The 17,265-nt window shown below is 38.5% G+C and overlaps 1 protein-coding gene across 2 annotated transcripts in view; it reads left to right on the forward strand.

Moving 5' to 3' along the window:
• ERCC8 (ERCC excision repair 8, CSA ubiquitin ligase complex subunit) overlaps positions 1–8,165 on the forward strand; it is a 49,485-nt gene extending 41,320 nt beyond the window's left edge. For both annotated transcript variants that reach the window (XM_068990713.1, XM_068990714.1), the window contains 2 exons: positions 3,411–3,494; positions 8,097–8,165. In XM_068990713.1, coding sequence (XP_068846814.1) covers positions 3,411–3,494; positions 8,097–8,165 — 153 coding nt within the window. The remainder of the gene's footprint in view (positions 1–3,410; positions 3,495–8,096) is intronic.
• The last annotated feature ends 9,100 nt before the right edge of the window (positions 8,166–17,265 follow it).

The following is a 17,265-nucleotide window of genomic DNA, read 5'->3' on the forward strand; positions in this document are numbered from 1 at the left end:
TTTCTTTACATCTGTATTCCCTATAAGTTTCTTCATAATCTTATTTTCTCTTTACCAAGAATGTTTACTTTTATTTTTTTTTAGAAAAATACTGATTTTACCATGCCTCAAATCACTTTTGAGATGAATAAAAATAAAAATAAATAATTTAATACCAGATCAGAAAGAAAGTTGTAGTATTAGAAATATTTGTGTAGAAATACATTTATGAGAAAAGTAAACAGTCAGTCGAGTTTTAACTTAACGTTTTGCTGATTTTTCTTTTTAGCCCTTATTCTTTGCTGAGTAGCTTTTAAAAAAATTGACATAGTGTTTTACATCCTGTTTTTTTCTTTTCACTCTGTATTTGGTTTATATCCTGCTCCTTTCTCTTGACAATATGAATATTTTCCAGTGTCATTAAATATTCTTCAAAAACAAATTTAGTGGCTATATAATATATCATATTAATGCAGCATAAATTTATATATAAATCATAACCCTGGACAATAATATTTGGGAAATTGTTGTTTTATTATAAATACAATATTGGTGATAATAACCTTGAATTTCATATGTGTCTTTAGCATGACTTCTTAGAAATGTATACAAAAACTTCTGACACATACAGAGATTTCAGTCTCTGAAAGGATTATATCAGTTTATACCCTCTGTATGTGAGAGTATCTATTTCACTGTCCCATAGAAATATTTTCAGTACTAGCCAATATAACATATTTCTGAAGTTTTGTCAGAAGAAGAATGAACATTGTTCAGCATGTACAGACACCATATCCATAAAGACATTGCCATTGACTGCATCAATCCAAGCTTATAAAATAATAAGCTTCTCAACAAGCATGGCATATGAATCTTAATGCTCTTCAGCAGCTAGTTAGGCAGTTTTGAGCTAAATAAAACTTTTTTTTTAATTTCTGGCCTATTTTAGCTAGAAACTCTTATGGTTTCTGCAAAGTAGTTACCTGAGGAGGCTTTACAAATAGCTGAGGAAAGAAGAGAAGCAAAAGGCAAGGGAAAAATGAAAAAATACATCCAACAGAATGCAGAATTCTACAGAACAGCAAAGAGAGATGGGAAAGCTTTCTTAAATGAACAGTGCAAAAAGACAGAGGAAAACAATAGAATGTGTAAGACTAGAGATCTTTTCAAGAAAATTGAAGATGTCAAGGGAACATTTCATGCAAGGATGGGCACGATAAAGGACAGAAATGGTAAGGACCTAACAAGCAGAACAGATTAAGAAGAGGTGGCAAGAATACACAGAAGAACTATACAAAAAAGTTGTTAATAACGTGGATAACCACACTTGTGTGGTCACTCACCTAGGGTTGGACATCTTGGAGTGTGAAGTCGAGTGGGCCTTAAGAAACATTGCTACCAACAAAGTTAGTGGAGGTCATGGAATTAAGCTGAGCTATTTAAAATCCTAAAAGATGCTGCTGTTAAAGTGCTGCACTCAATATGTCAGCAAATTTGGAAAACTCAGCAGTGAACACCGATCTGGAAAAGTTCAGTTTTCATTCCAATCCTGAAGAAGGGCAATGACAAAGAATGTTCAAAGCACTCATTTCACTTACTAGCAAAGTTATGTTCAAAATCCTTCAAGCTAATGGCTCCAGCAGTACGTGAACCAGGAACTTCCAGATGTACAAGCTGGGTTTATAAAAGACAGAGGAACAGAGATCAAATTGCAAACATTCGTTGGATCATGGAGAAAGCAAGGGAGTTCCAAAAATACATCTACTTCAGCTTCATTGACTATGCTAAAACCTTTGACTGTGTGAATCACAACAAAATGTGGAGAATTCTTACAGAGATGAGAGTACCAAACCATCTTACCTGTCTCCTGAGAAACTTGTATGCAGGTAAAGAAACAACAGTTAGAACCAGACTTGGAACAACTGACTCGTTCCAAATTGGGAAAAGAGTACGACAAGGCTGTGTACTGTCACCTTGCTTATTTAACTTATATACAGAGTAGAAGTAAAGCCGCTCAGTCGTGTCCAACTCTTTGCGACCCCATGGACTATAGCCTACAAGGCTTCTCCATCCATGCGATTTTCCAGATAAGAGTACTAGAGTGAGTTACCATTTCCTTCTCCCTGGGATCTTCCTGACCCAGGGATCAAATCCAGGTCTCCCGCATTGCGGGCAGACGCTTTACACTCTGAGCCACCAGAGAAGCCCATATGCAGGGTACATCATGTGAAATGCCAGGCTGGATGAATCCCAAGCTGGAATCAAGGTTGCTAGGAGAAATATCAACAACCTCAGATATGCAGATGATACCACTCTAGTGGCAAAAAGTGAAGAACTAAAGAGCCTCTTGATGAGAATGAAAGAGGAGAGTGAATAAAGCTGCCCTAAAACTCAGCATTCAAAAAAACTAAGATCATGGCATCCACTTCCATCACTTCATGGCAAATAAAAGGGGAAAAGTGGAAGCAGTATCAGATTTTCTTTCCCTGGACTCTAAAATCACTCCAGATAGTGACAAATTAAAATTAAAGCCATGAAATTAAAAGACACTTGTTCCTTGGAAGAAAAGCTATGACAAACCTAGACAGCATATTAAAAGGGAGAGACATCATTTTGCCCACAAAGGTCCTTATAGTCAAAGCTATGGCTTTTCTAGTAGTCATGTATGGACATGAGAGTTGGACCATGAAAAATGCTGAGCACTGAAAAATTGATGCTTTCAAATTGTGGTGCTGAAGAAGACTCTTGAGAGTCCCTTGGACTGCAAGGAGATCAAACCAGTCAATCCTGAAGGAAATCAACCCTGAATAGTCACTGGAAAGACTGATGCTGAAGATCCAATACTTTGGCCTCCTGATGCAAAGAGCCAACTAACTAGAAAAGATCCTGATGCTGGGAAAGATTGAAAGCTAAAGAAGAGGGCAGTAGAGTATGCAGTGGTTAGATAACATCACCAACTCAATGGACATGAATTTGAGCAAATTCTGATAGTGGAGGACAGAGGACCCTGGTGTGCTACCATCCATGAGGTCACAGAGAGTCAGACACAACTCAGCAACTGAACAACAACGTATGGTTTCTTCATTGAAAGCCTTTATTAAAGTTCAGTTATTGACACAACCATTTTTTTATTCTCTGTCACTTGAAATATATGGATACAATTGATTTAAAAAAGAAAAAACTATGGCGATGGTTTTTGTGAATTTTAACCATGTAAGCAAATTCCAATATATCCTAATACTATTTCACAATACAAAACAAAGTTTTGCTATTTCTTAAACAGAAAAGGGCATCAATCCAGTTTCTTTGGGGAATAGAAACAGATTTCCTCTAATTTAACCTAAGAATTAGTCGTTTAAAAAATTGTTCATTTCAAATTGGCATCAGCTTTCAGCTGACCCACAACCACATCTTTGTTTTCTGTATTATAGGAACTGTACAGTGGTAGCAGAGACTGCAATATTCTTGCGTGGGTACCATCCTTATGTGAATCAGTTCCTGATGATGATGATGAGGTAAATATTATTCATACAAGTTGTACAGTGACTTCTAAATCATAAAAAAATTTTACTAATTTACTTTAAATGGGAGGGGCTTTTAAAGCATTTCTTGCTATTTTCTGACTGTTTAAATAATTTACCTGTATAATACGTTAGTAAAATTCAAAAAAATATTGAGGATGAAATAAATTTCTGAAGTTAATCAATTTTAACATTTTTATTTATTTCATTCTTGTTTTATCCTGTGCATATTTTTAACAGTTAATATCACGCTTGAACATGCAGCTTAGCATCCTTCTTAGACTTTTTACATGTCATTAAAAACTATTTGTAAACATTGTCTTTTATAATATAGCTTTCTGTCATTCTTACTTAGTTCAGTTGCTCAGTCGTCTCCGACTCTTTGCAAGCCCATGAATCACAGCACGCCAGGCCTCCCTGTCCATCACCAACTCCCGGAGTTCACTCAGACTCATGTCCATCGAGTCAGTGATGCCATCCAGCTATCTCATCCTCTGTCATCCCCTTCTCCTCCTGCCCCCAATCCCTCCCAGCATCAGAGTCTTTTCCAATGAGTCAACTCTTCACATGAGGTGGCCAGAGTATTGGAGTTTCAGCTTTAGCATCAGTCCTTCCCATGAATATTCAGGACTGATTTCCTTTAGGATGGACTGGTTCAGTCTCCTTGCAGTCCAAGGGACTCTCAAGAGTCTTCTCCAACACCACAATTCAAATGCATCAATTCTTCGGTGCTCAGCTTTCTTCACAGTCCAACTCTCACAGCCATACATGACCACAGGAAAAACCATAGCCTTGACTAGATGGACCTTAGTCGGCAAAGTAATATCTCTGCTTGTGAATATGCTATCTAGGTTGGTCATAACTTTTCTTCCAAGGAGTAAGCGTCTTTTAATTTCATGGCTGCAGTCATCATCTGCAGTGATTTTGGAGCCCAAAAAAATAAAGTCTGACACTGTTTCCACTGTTTCCCCATCTATTTTCCATGAGGTGATGGGACCAGATGCCGTGATCTTCGTTTTCTGAATGTTAGCTGTAAGCCAACTTTTTCACTCTCCACTTTCACTTTCATCAAGAGGCTTTTTAGTTCCTCTTCACTTTCTGCCATAAGGGTGGTGTCATCTGCATATCTGAGGTTATGGATATTTCTCCCAGCAATCTTGATTCCAGCTTGTGCTTCTTCCAGTCCAGCGTTTCTCATGATGTACTCTGCATATAAGTTAAATAAGCAGGGTGACAATATACAGCCTTGACGTACCCCTTTTCCTATTTGGAACCAGTCTGTTGTTCCATGTCCAGTTCTAACTGTTGCTTCCTGACTTGCATACAGATTTCTCAAGAGGCAGGTCAGGTGGTCTGGTATTCCCATCCCTTTCAGAATTTTCCACAGTTTATTGTGATCCACACAGTCAAAGGCTTTGGCATAGTCAATAAAGCAGAAATAGATGTTTTTCTGGAACTCTCTTGCTTTTTGCATGATCCAGCAGATGTTGGCAATTTGATCTCTGGTTCCTCTGCCTTTTCTAAAACCAGCTTGAACATCTGGAAGTTCACGGTTCATGTATTGCTGAAGCCTGGCTTGGAGAATTTTGAGCATTACTTTACTAGCATGTGAGATGAGTACAATTGTGCGGTAGTTTGAGCATTCTTTGGCATTGCCTTTCTTTGGGATTGGAATGAAAACTGACCTTTTCCAGTCCTGTGGCCACTGCTGAGTTTTCCAAATGTGCTGGCATATTGAGTGCAGCACTTTCACAGCATCATCTTTCAGGATTCGAAATAGCTCCACTGGAATTCCATCACCTCCATCAGCTTTGTTCATAGTGATGCTTTCTAAGGCCCACTTGACTTCACATTCCAGGATGTCTGGCTCTAGATGAGTGATCACACCATCATGATTATCCGGGTCGTGAAGATCTTTTTTGTACAGTTCTTCTGTTTATTCTTGCTGCCTCTTTTTAATATCTTCTGCTTCTGTTAGGTCCATTTCTGTCCTTTATCAAGGCCATCTTTGCATGAAATGTTCCCTTGATATCTCTAATTTTCTTGAAGAGATCTCTAGTCTTTCCTATTCTGTATTACAATCTAAATCTGACCTCTCATCAAGAATCTTACTTTATTTTGAGAGTTACACAGTATGTAACTGTTGTATTTAGATGTATAATCTTGAGGTCTTTTCTGGTAACTCTGTGGTAAAGAATCTGCCTGGCAGTGCAGGAGACACCATTTCCATTCCTGGGTTGGGAAGATCCCCTGGAGAAGGAAATTGCAACTCACTTCAGTATCCTTGTCTGGGAAATCCCATGGACAGAGGAGTGTGGAGGGCTACAGTCCGTGGGGTTGCAAAAGAGTCAGAATAAACAACAGCGATAAGATGTATAATTACTGTCTATATTCAGACAACCCTATGTTCTACCTTTAAAGACTTTCCACTAATTACCAGTAAAAGAATTTTTGAATTTATCAAATTAAGTAAGATATATGTGTGGGAGATGTTAAAGTTGGTTTCATTCTTCCTTCGCGTTCTATGGACCTGAACTAGATCCCCTTTAACTCTTACTTCCCTTCCCAGCTATCTGCAGAACAGGCAGGCTGGTTAAGTAGAGATGGACACGTTCAAGCATAGAAAGAACGCCCACTAGGAGGAGATGTTGTAGAGAAAACTGAAGTAATGGATGGAGGTTAAGTTGATCTCAAACAGTTTGGCCTCAACAGTACTATATCATGTGTGACATTTTTACTGCAGCTTTCAATTATAACTAAGATGTTTCATTTGTGATTTTTAGCAATAAAATGTACTTCTAATAATACAGTAATATATTCATATTTTTTCTTTACTACTATAAATACAGTAAAATTTATATCCAACTGCATTTCTAGTTTTCACTTAATTATTTTTGTTTGCCTACCATAGCAACAATAATTTACATTAAAATATAATTCTGCTTCTCTGTTGATTCTTCAAATGAAATTTAAGTGTTTAATAGGTTATATATTGAGCTTCCATAGTGAAATTAGGAGACATGGCCTTTGTGTGACTTATCTACCTAAGGACATTTTTGGTAGACATCTAAGGCAGAGTTAAAGGCTTTTAGAGATAGAGTAGAGAAAAATAATCACCTCACCCCAGAGGACAATGCATCTTTAAATAAACTGTCACTGAATAACCTACCTTGGTAGTTAAATCATGAACCCAGAAAGGTAGGAATTTCAGTAAATGCTTGGTTGAAAGAATAAACGAACAGACTTCAGTATGCTACTCTTGCATATCAGTGGACTGCTACTAGAAATAGGTGAGTAGTTAGCTAAGCTTTGAAAATAGTTTTGGATCTGGACACAAGGTATAATGGAATTTTGCTTGAACAATTAAGTAACAATGGCCAACATTATTAGATTAAGTAAAGGACTCAGATCTATACCTTTCACAGCTATAAAGAATACCTAAATTAATATGTTGTTTTCTGACTCTCCTGGCTGACACTTGGGAAACTGGAAACACTTTTTTCTACTGTTATTATTGTTTGAATCTTAAGAGTCTAAGTCATCATGTTCATCAAAAAGGAAATGAACATTCTCAAATATGTAGTAAGGGTTACCCTTAACATAAAATATTCGTATATGTTGTAAAAGGTAATATTTCTAAAATAATTTAAGAATAATCTAAGTACTAATATGTTACTGGATTTGGGATGTGAACAAACTGACAGCAAATGTAAAAACTGCAAAATAAGAAGCACACATGATTCAGAAAACGTAGGTACTCAAAAACAACAACACAGATCATTTTAAAGTCCCGTAATCATTCGCCTAAGAATAAGAAGGTGGCCATTCAAACAAATTCCCCAAACAAGTGAATTGATTTGAACTACTACAAATAATTAAAATTCCTCTACTGCTGATTACATTTATTTAGGCACAGCTCTAAAGCTGTAAGAATACTGTGATGTTTGTTGTTTTTGAAACACCATCTAATGCATATTCTCTTTCAAAGAATTCTCCCAGGGAAACCTGTGTGCTAATGACAAAATGTTACCAAATCCAACACATTTTGTCTGTCTTTCTCCACTACTTTACTAGCTATAATAGCAAACCTCACTACTTCATACCGAAAAGGGTATTGCTCCATTTGATGAACACCTTATTCCCTGTATATGAATTTTGCTTATTTATAAAAATCAGGTCCATCAAAACAGTAAAAAATTGCTCACTTTAATATTTTGGGCTGTCAAGCCAGCCTGCAGACCTGAGTCCAGTCTTAGCCACATGGATATGATTGTGCCCTGTACTCCTGGTAACTCCAAAGGGTTATTAAGAAAAAAAATGCCTTAATAATAGTAGCAGCATCGTGTGTGTGTGTGTCTGCGTGTGAGGTAACTACTTTGAGGGAAATGTAATTTGAATAAAGCCTGATATGTCTACTTAAAATGAAGTTGCATTGTTTTATATTGAATGTAGGTGTTTCTTTTGGTTTTAAATGAACAGTTATATAGTTTCTTTCAAAATAATCTAGTTGCTTTTTATCTGATTTCATAATTATATTGTAAGCCTAAAATTATGAGGTAGAATAATTGAATCTTTCTTTTTTGCTTCCTTTTTTAGACTTCAACCAGATCACAGTTAAATCCAGCATTTGAAGATGCCTGGAGCAGCAGTGATGAGGAAGGATGAATATCATTCCTTAGGACCCTTTTTGTCTCTGTCAAAACTTTTAAGACTGGACTATTTTATCTTTTCAGTTGTCCAGTTCAGTTCTGTTCAGTCGCTCAGTCGTGTCCGACTCTTTGCAACCCCTTGGACTGCAGCACGCCAGTCCTCCCTGTCTATCACCAACTCCCAGAGTTTACTCAAACTCATGTCCGTTGAGTCGGTGATGCCATCCAACCATCTCATCCTCTGTTGTCCCCTTCTCTTCTTGCCCTCAATCTTTCCCAGCATCAGAGTCTTTTCACATGAGTCAGCTCTTCACATCAGGTGGCCAAAGTATTGGAGTTTCAGCTGTAGCATCAGTTCTTCCCATGAATACTCGGGACTGATCTCTTTTAGGATGGACTGGTTGGATCTCCTTGCAGTCCAAGGGACTCTCAAGAGCCTTCTCCAACACCACAGTTCAAAAGCATCAATTCTTTGGCGCTCAGCTTTCTCTATAGTCCAACTCTCACATCCAAACATGACTAATGGAAAAACCATAGCTTTGACTAGGCGGACCACTGTTGTCCAGTGACAGCTAAATGAGCCGTGAATTTGAGTAATTGTTTTCCCTTTTGTCTTAAAATAAGGTTAATATTTGTGTAAAGTCATAAAACAAAGTTCAGTATAGTTTATTTAATCAGAACATTTTCCCTTAACCCCAGTTGCTGTGGGCTGCTGCAGCCGCTATAGTACAAGGAGACAGGTTGTGGTATCCCCTTTGTGGGACCTGAGCAGATTGTGTGAATGATAAGATGCAGTCTTAGAGGATGAGCAAGCAGAGGTTATCAGCACTGACTTTCTCCTGCCGGTTGTACAGTCACTTTGCTCATTTTCACCTTCAAGGGTGATTTTACTGAGGATTATATCAAAAATTATAGTTGAAAAGTTAGAATCAAAATTAGTTTATTTTTATTAATATGTTCAGTTTTTGCAGTGCTTTCATTTATTTAATAACCATTTTCTAGCTTTATGTTAAATATTTTTGAATTCATTGCCTTCCACAATTGAAAAAATGCATTATAGGAGGTTTTTAAGGAAAAATCCTACATTTCCTTTATTTTAATGCATCAGATGGCAGCTTGAACTACTTTTCTATGAATCTGGTTACTATGTGACCAAGTCCTACTGCATTCATCAAAGTAGAAAATATCCTGTCAGGTAATTGGATTTAAACATAAAATGTCAGAAAATTTCTTTTTTTGTTGTTGAGGTATAGCCAATTAACGTTGTCAAATGTCAGAAAATTTCTATTTTATGTTCTGCTCTTGTGTCATAACCCACAGGTGATTATCATGAACCTAATCTTATATTCCCTTTCTTTCTGATTCTTATCAATAGGAGACTAGTTAATGAGGTTTTTGTGAGCTTAACCAACTATACAGTTGAGTTTTTCAATGTATAACTGTTAGGCCTCATATCAGACCTTTAACCTTTGAGAATGCTGTTGAAATTGGAAATTTTTTTTAATTTTAAGAAAAAAGAAGTCTTTCTACAAACTGCAAATACTGTATAGATAACTGGCTACATTTTGAGAAGGTCCATCTGCTGAGGATGAGGAATGACAGCCCTCCCAGTGCCGTGGCATAAGTCTAATCCCCTGACCAGGCAGTGCTGGCAAGCATTGAGGCTATATTAGTACCTAGTGTCTGTGACTTTATATGTTTCTATAGGCACCCATAAACCATTTCCCTTCCCCCTCTGAGCTTTTCTGAGTCAAATTTCAGCCTATTCCTCAAAGTAGTAAGAGATGAGTCCACCTGAACACTTGCTTAGGTATTGTGGGCCATTTGTGGGTTTGGTGTGAGAGCCATCTCAGGAGATCATGGCTTCCCACAAATACTATGTTCAGGTCACAAGCTTCTCTGCCGTGTCTGCTTGCTGCTGTCACAAGCAACTCATTCCCCAAGCCAGTAGGGTGTAAGAGGTCCCATGCCCAGAGACCTGTGTCTCAACATTTAATGAAAAGGAGGAGAGAGGTCAAGGAGCACCTGGTTCCAGCATGCCCCGCCAAAAAGCTGAGGAGTTGGTCCAATTAATGCTAAAAATGCAAAGTACTTGATCCATGTACATGGGCTCTCCTAAGAGCTGCTACTTACCAATATGCAAGGAGTCTCATACGCAAATGTAAAAGATAAGCTGATGCCACCATTGCTTTTCTAGATGTAGACACTAGCCCCACTAAGGTTGATTAGGACACCCTAGAGAAGGGGCACTGATCACAGAGAGGCTACTAGGGACCAACAGGAGCTCATCAGGTAAACACTGAAAAGAAAAAAATGGAGAAGTTTTAGTCGGCTAAAGAGAGAAGTCTTTCTGTAAGTTTTTAAAAAGGTGGCAGCGTGAGAAGGGGACTGATTATTTCTTTGTTGTTGTTGCTAAGTCACTTCAGTCGTATCTGACTCTTTGTGACCCCATGGACTGCAGCCTTCCAGGCTCCTCCATCCGTGGGATTTTCCAGGCAAGAGTACTGGAGTGGGGTGCCATTGCCTTCTCCAGATTAGTCCTCGGACAGGGGCAATCCCAGGGATAAGTTGACTAGAAGCACCTGACCCCTTCAGCTTCCCTCTTTTCCTCTTAACAGCCAGAAAAAGAAAGTGAAGACTGTACCTTCAGGGTACAAAAATCTAAAACAGGAACAAAGCAGAAAAACTGACTGCCGCTTTAGGTGGCTACAGCCCAAGGGGAAAAAAGAAGGAACTTGAAATCTTAGGTACTAAGCAAGCGCCAGTTCAGCAAACAATGCTAATTCTAGATTATTTACTGATTTAAAAGCAAAAAGAGATAAAAGGTAATTGAATTTTCTATATATAAATTAATATTAAAACAAAGCTTTTAATTTTATCCAGTTGGAAATCCAAAATTTATATACTAAATGAATATACTAAAGAGTTTGTATAACAAAAAGTTTTAAATGGTACCTTATGTTGGATTACTACAGTATTAATGATATCCCACCCATTGGGGGCCCCCATACTCAATATCCAGTATTATTTCTTTTAAATTTTATTGAAGTATAGTTGATTTACAATGTTGTCTTAATTTCTGCTGTAACAGCAAAGTGATTCAGTTATATCCATATAAATATTGTTTTTCATATTCTTTTCCATTATGGTTTATATCACAGGATATTGAGTATAGTTCCCTGTACACTACAGTAGGACCTGTATTTTATCCATCCTGTATATTATAGTTTATATCTGCTACTCGCACGCTTCTCCTTCCACCTCCCCTTTGGCAACTGCTAGTCTGTACTCTGTGCCTGTGAGTCTGGTTCTATTTTGTCCCCTCCTTGCAACCCCTTGGACTACAGCCCGCCAGGCTCCTCTGTCCTTGGAATTTTCCAGGCAAGAATACTTGACTTGGTTGCCGTTTTTTTCTCCAGGGGATCTTCCCAACCCAGGGATCAAACCCGCATGTCTTACGTCTCCTACATTGGCGGGTGACTTCTTTACCACTGCACTACCTGGGAAGCTTATTTTAGATTCCACATACGAGTGATGTCATATGATATTTCCTATCTCTTTCTGACTTTGCTTACTGTGATAATCTCTAGGTCCATCCATATTGCTGCAAATGACATTTCATTCTTTTGAATAGCTGAATAGTAGTCCATTGTGTGTGTGTATATATATATACCACACTGTGTGTGTGTGTGTGTGTGTGTGTATATATATGCCCCACTGTGTGTGTGTGTGTGTGTGTGTGTGTGTGTGTGGCATATCTTCTTTATCCATTCATTTGTTGATAGACTTTTAGGTTGTTTCCATGTCTTGGCTATTGTAAATAGTGCTGCTATGAACATAGAGGTGCATGTATCCTTTCGAAATATAGTTTTGTCTGGGTATATGCCCAGGAGTGGAATTGCATATGGCAATAGTTGCATATGGCAACTCTATTTTTAGTTTGTTGAGGAAACTCCATACTATTTTCCATAATGACTGCACCAGTTTACATTCCTACCAGCAGTGTAGGAGGGTTCCTTTTTCTCCACAACCTCTCCAGCATATATTTGAAGACTTTTTAATGATGGTCATTCTGAACAGTGTGAGGTGGTACTTCATTGTAGTTCTGAATATCCAATATTACTGAAATTCCTGATTCTATTCAGTCAACAACTGGTAAATATTTTGCCCCTGAAAATGTGGCTAACATGTTCTGTTCAGTGCCTGTTTCACCATCCTCTAACTGCTCTTTGCCTTCACTTCAGAGAGACACAATACACCTTTTCCGGACTGTCCGTCCTCAGCAGCTTTGCCGTCACACACAGTCTTGGCAGACAGGATCTCAACTGCATCCGCCTTCTTCCAGGAGCAGAGATGTGGGTTTACATTAATTATATCCTCCTCCAGGGAGACTCATTTGATATACATTTAAGGCATACAGGTCTAATATCTTTAATACTTTCGGGGTTCTGATGGCAAAAATATTCTTTCTTTACAAATTTTAATACTTCCAAATTAAAATCAACAGTTACTCCTGTTAGTACCCTGAAGGACTCTTTCACCAAGGAAATATTGGTAACCTCTTGTCATACCTCCTGGAATTGCCAGACCACTTAAGATGGATATAAGTTACCCAAGGGCTTCTGAGGCAAGAAACTGCTCCTCTTAGCTCCATACTGTGCTTCATTAGAAAAAAAAAAAAAATGAAGTACATGCTGAGCTCTCTGGAAAATAGAAGCTCTGAGCCTGTGGTTTTCCATACCAACTGCTTGTTAAACATTGGTCATAGAAATGATATACCAGAAACATGGCACAGCTACTAAGGCCTCTTAGTAAAGCCTCATAGAGCACGGAGCCAAACCTGAGCTCTCTGGTGTATTCCACCTGCAGAAGGAGGTGGTGTCCGCTGTCATCTGTCCCTATCTAAATGCCATGGCGCTGGAGAATATCACCCCTCCTCCAGTCCAGTTGGCTGCTCAGAATCCACTAGGGACTAACTGAACAGCAGTGGATGTTTATAGACTATGCAGATGGCACTGGCAACCATCATACATGATGGAGCTTAATGGGTTGCTGCTGCTTTCCATCTCTTAGCCAGGATGTGCCTCATGAATGACAGAACCCAAGAAACAACACACTCAGCCAAAGTGCTGGCCAACAAGTAGCCCCATTTCACATTGATTATAAACTGTTGGGTCATTGCCTAAAATTGTCCCTTTAAGGGAGAAAAAGCCAGCAAAACTTGGAGTGTCTAGCCTCACAAGATACCCAAAATATAATTCACAACCACACATCTCCACATAATATTTATTGAGGCCATAATATACAATATAATGTACTCCATACTATCAGAGTTATAAGTGGTGATAACCAAGATACACATTTTACTTCTCTAAAATGCATGGTGCTAATCTCTTGAAAAAAGTATTCAATAGAATTTTCACGTCCCTGGAAGGTATCAAATAGCCAGTTTAATTAAGAGACGTAATGGTCTCACATGGCTCCTTTTCAAGTTCCAATCAGGTAAATGGACCCCTGAATGGGTCTGTATCTTGCTCTAGGCCTTCACTCAAGGCTGTACACCTCACATCAACTTTTTAAAATTTCCCAACCCCCTTACATTTAAAGTGGATGTGCATTGCTGTCATGTATATAAAGATTCATTTTATATGAGGCCCTTTTTATAGTGTCTTCCCATATCTTTATAATTTTTTTTATCATTTCCCTCATCCCAGAAGGGCTGGAAGCCATATCGAGGGGCCCATTAAGCAAATTGTCCATACACCAGACAGCTGTTCATCTGATAGGGAACCTATTAGAGCCTAAACCCACCAAAAACAAAAGCCCTGTCAGTGCAGCTGCACATTTTTTCTGTTGACTGTCAGTCTTATTGCTATTAGTCTGTGTGCTTTTATTAATTTACGTCTAAAGGCCCAAATCCTCTATAAATAAGCCGTAGTTTCAACCAAACATGGCAAATGTGAGACTCACGTGCCCTCAAGTGGATACCCTCTTTGAAAGGATACCCTAGTCCCACCTCCTAAACTGAGACCTCGCCGTTGGAGATGACTTCATCCTGACACTAAAACCTCAGCTCCATCAACATAGATGGGGTTCCCTCTCCTAAGGCACAAATTGGACACAAGACATTCTTACTAAGGATCCCATTACATCTCTGAGTTTACTGTCTGCTTAGCCCGTGATCCTACTTGTTCTCTGCCAAAAGGCACCCCCACACGCACACACTCCTGTGCCTAGAGAGGAATCTAGTAGAGGTCATTGCTATCTGTGTTTTAAGTATTAGTGGAGACTGTTGCTTTCCCTGAAAGCACTTGCCTCATAGTAGTCAAATCCTTTAACGCTCTGGGGAGAGGACCGCTGAGTTGCCAAGGCGTTTTCTTACTCTCGCCTTGTGTGTCTCGCCATGCTCACCACAGCCACTCTTTCTCCTTGGTTACACACAGTCTCACTAATCTTACATATACTTCACTAATGTGTTAGGTCATACTGCCCAACAGAATAACTGCTGGACCTGTCAACCTGAGAGATGTAGATATCATATATACATATTTTATATATATATATATACACACACACACAAATAGATATTATCATACCTTTAGCACACTTTCCAACTCCACTTAGAGCCTGTTGGAAAAAAAAAATCTTCAACTGAAGCATTCTTTCTCTTCAATTTATACTAAAAAGCCCCATTTCAACTATATAAAAACCTTTAAAGAAAGCCCTGAAGGCAAGCCCTTTAACTGTACCAGTTGTATTAATAGATAAAAATAGCTTCAAAGTGAGGACTCCAGTAAAGGACACAGAGGTATATGAAGCCTATTGTTGATGAGACATAAGGAAACAAAAACCTGTAGCTCTATTATTTAATGAGAAAATGTCTCAATGAGAATAATAGAAAAAGCTTGTCTCAACAAACTAATCTCAGTGATCTTTTAAAGAAAAGTCACTGTCTCATAGATTAGATATTAAACCTAATGACTGCATAGTTCTAACTCAGTAGTTCATCACTGTTCAGTCATATCCTAATACCTGGTTGTTTCTATAAAAGTGATTAGCTGTGGAAGATTAGAAAAGGGAAAGAGATTTCTGTAAGTTATAATTATTATAAGCATATTGATAAACTTTCTTTCAATGTAATTTTTCTCTATATTCACAGCCTATTTACTGAGCCTGTATTTTAAAACTCTTGAGTATCATTAGAACAGTAAATTTAAAATTATTCAAATCATGCCAGAAATGAAATTGGCACAAAGCCTGACATGCTTGAGATTTTTCCTTTATAAAAAGTATAGCAGGGAAAGCTAATTGCAAACTAGACAATAATCACTTTGTATAATGAAGAAGGTTCTAGACATCTGAAAGATAAATCTATTGCTAGGATAGAGTTTCTTCTGTTTTAGCTCTGCAAAAAATATTACATTTAAGGGACAAACAGTTCAGTCATGAATATGGCTTTTATTTGCAAAAACTATGTATGGTCCTGTGCTGCCTAGATTGCTGTATTGAACCCTGGTGCTCAGAATTTATTACAAGTCATTTCTGGGAAGGCAAGCTTGTCTTAGAATCTCAGCAACATTCTCACATACAGGAGGTATGGTTCTTTTGCTGCCATCTAGTTCCTTACTTTCTGCTGTTTAAAAACTGGACAATTAGAAAATAGAAAAAAAAAAAAAAACCACCAAGGGAAATAAAAGACAACTGTGCTGTGACCTCTGTGATTCTGTATGTGGAGTCTGCAAATGCCCTGTATACTCCTGACAAATCAGTCTTGTTTATCTTTAAGAGAGTACTCATCAACTTTGTGCTAATGGGTTAATACAGCTGTCCCAGTCTGTGCTCTCCCTAGACTTGGAACTAAGTAAATGTCACAGTCTTCATGTGGTTTGTTATTTTATCACCAAAAACACGTCAGTGTTTAAATACCAAATTCCTCAAGCTCCGCATGTTTTCTTATGCCTTGACAGTCTGTTAGCGGTTATTGCATAGGATCTATAGCCTTGGGCCTGGCCAGTAGCTTTGTTTGCTAGGCATTTTGGTCAACTGTTGAAGGCAGCAAATGTCCAAATGTGGCACAAGCCCCTTCTCTCCTGTTTACCTCATTCTTACAGCAGGAGTTAGCTACAGCACTGCTATCACCCTTCTGTTCAGACACCAGCAGGAGCAGGAGCGCTGACCCCTCCCCAGTGGCTCACGCCCCACTCTCCAGCTTCTCTCCACCTGTGTAGTCGCGTCATCCACTGCCATGTGAATCTGCATCACCTGTACACGTGTACTGTTAACGTGCGAAAATGAGGAAATAGATCTTTGAGAATCAAGTTATTAACTTTTTATTGTACTGTTTTAATGTTTTACATATATATATTTTGTGTGGAAAAATGTGACTTTCAGTAAATATGGTAGAAAAAATGTGTTAAAAGTAAGTAATTCGGTAATACTGCTCTGAACATTAAAGAATGGTAAGTTTATTTTAAAATTGTACTGCTTTCATAAAGAAGTCGGAGAAGGCAATGGCAAACCACTTCAGTACTCTTGTCTGGCGAATCCCATGGACAGAGGAGCCTGGTGGGCTGTAGTCCATGGGGTCGCTAGGAGTCGGACACGACTGAGTGACTTCACTTTCACTTTTCACTTTCATGCATTGCGAAGGAAATGGCAACCCACTCCAGTGTTCTTGCCTGGAGAATCCCAGGGATGGGGGAGCCTGGTGGGCTGCCGCCTGTGGGGTCGCACAGAGTCAGACACAACTGAAGCGACTTAGCAGCAGCAGCAGGTTGGTCATAATTGATTATGCTGTTTTTAAAACTGTAAGAAATTTTATATTATTAAATATTAGTTAACAACTTGGGTGTTGCATTAATCTTGTAGTCTCTATTCTCAGGCAATGGGAAAGGGTCCTGTTGGCCTGTACACCTATCATAGATCCTCCGTGAATCCTTTAGAGGGCTGCTGTTACACTGGAGATTTGCTGTATGAAGCTCAATAGCTAAACAAAATTAGAGGATCTTTATGAAACCTTGAATTCAGACTTGTGTGTTCTCCAATTCTAGCCCATTCCCACCTGGTAATATGGTTAGACTGAATTTCTCCATTGCTTTTGGCTCTAAAGTTGTGGG

The sequence above is a fragment of the Capricornis sumatraensis genome, chromosome 18 (assembly GCF_032405125.1).
Source record: "Capricornis sumatraensis isolate serow.1 chromosome 18, serow.2, whole genome shotgun sequence".
Taxonomy (NCBI): Eukaryota; Metazoa; Chordata; class Mammalia; order Artiodactyla; family Bovidae; genus Capricornis; species Capricornis sumatraensis.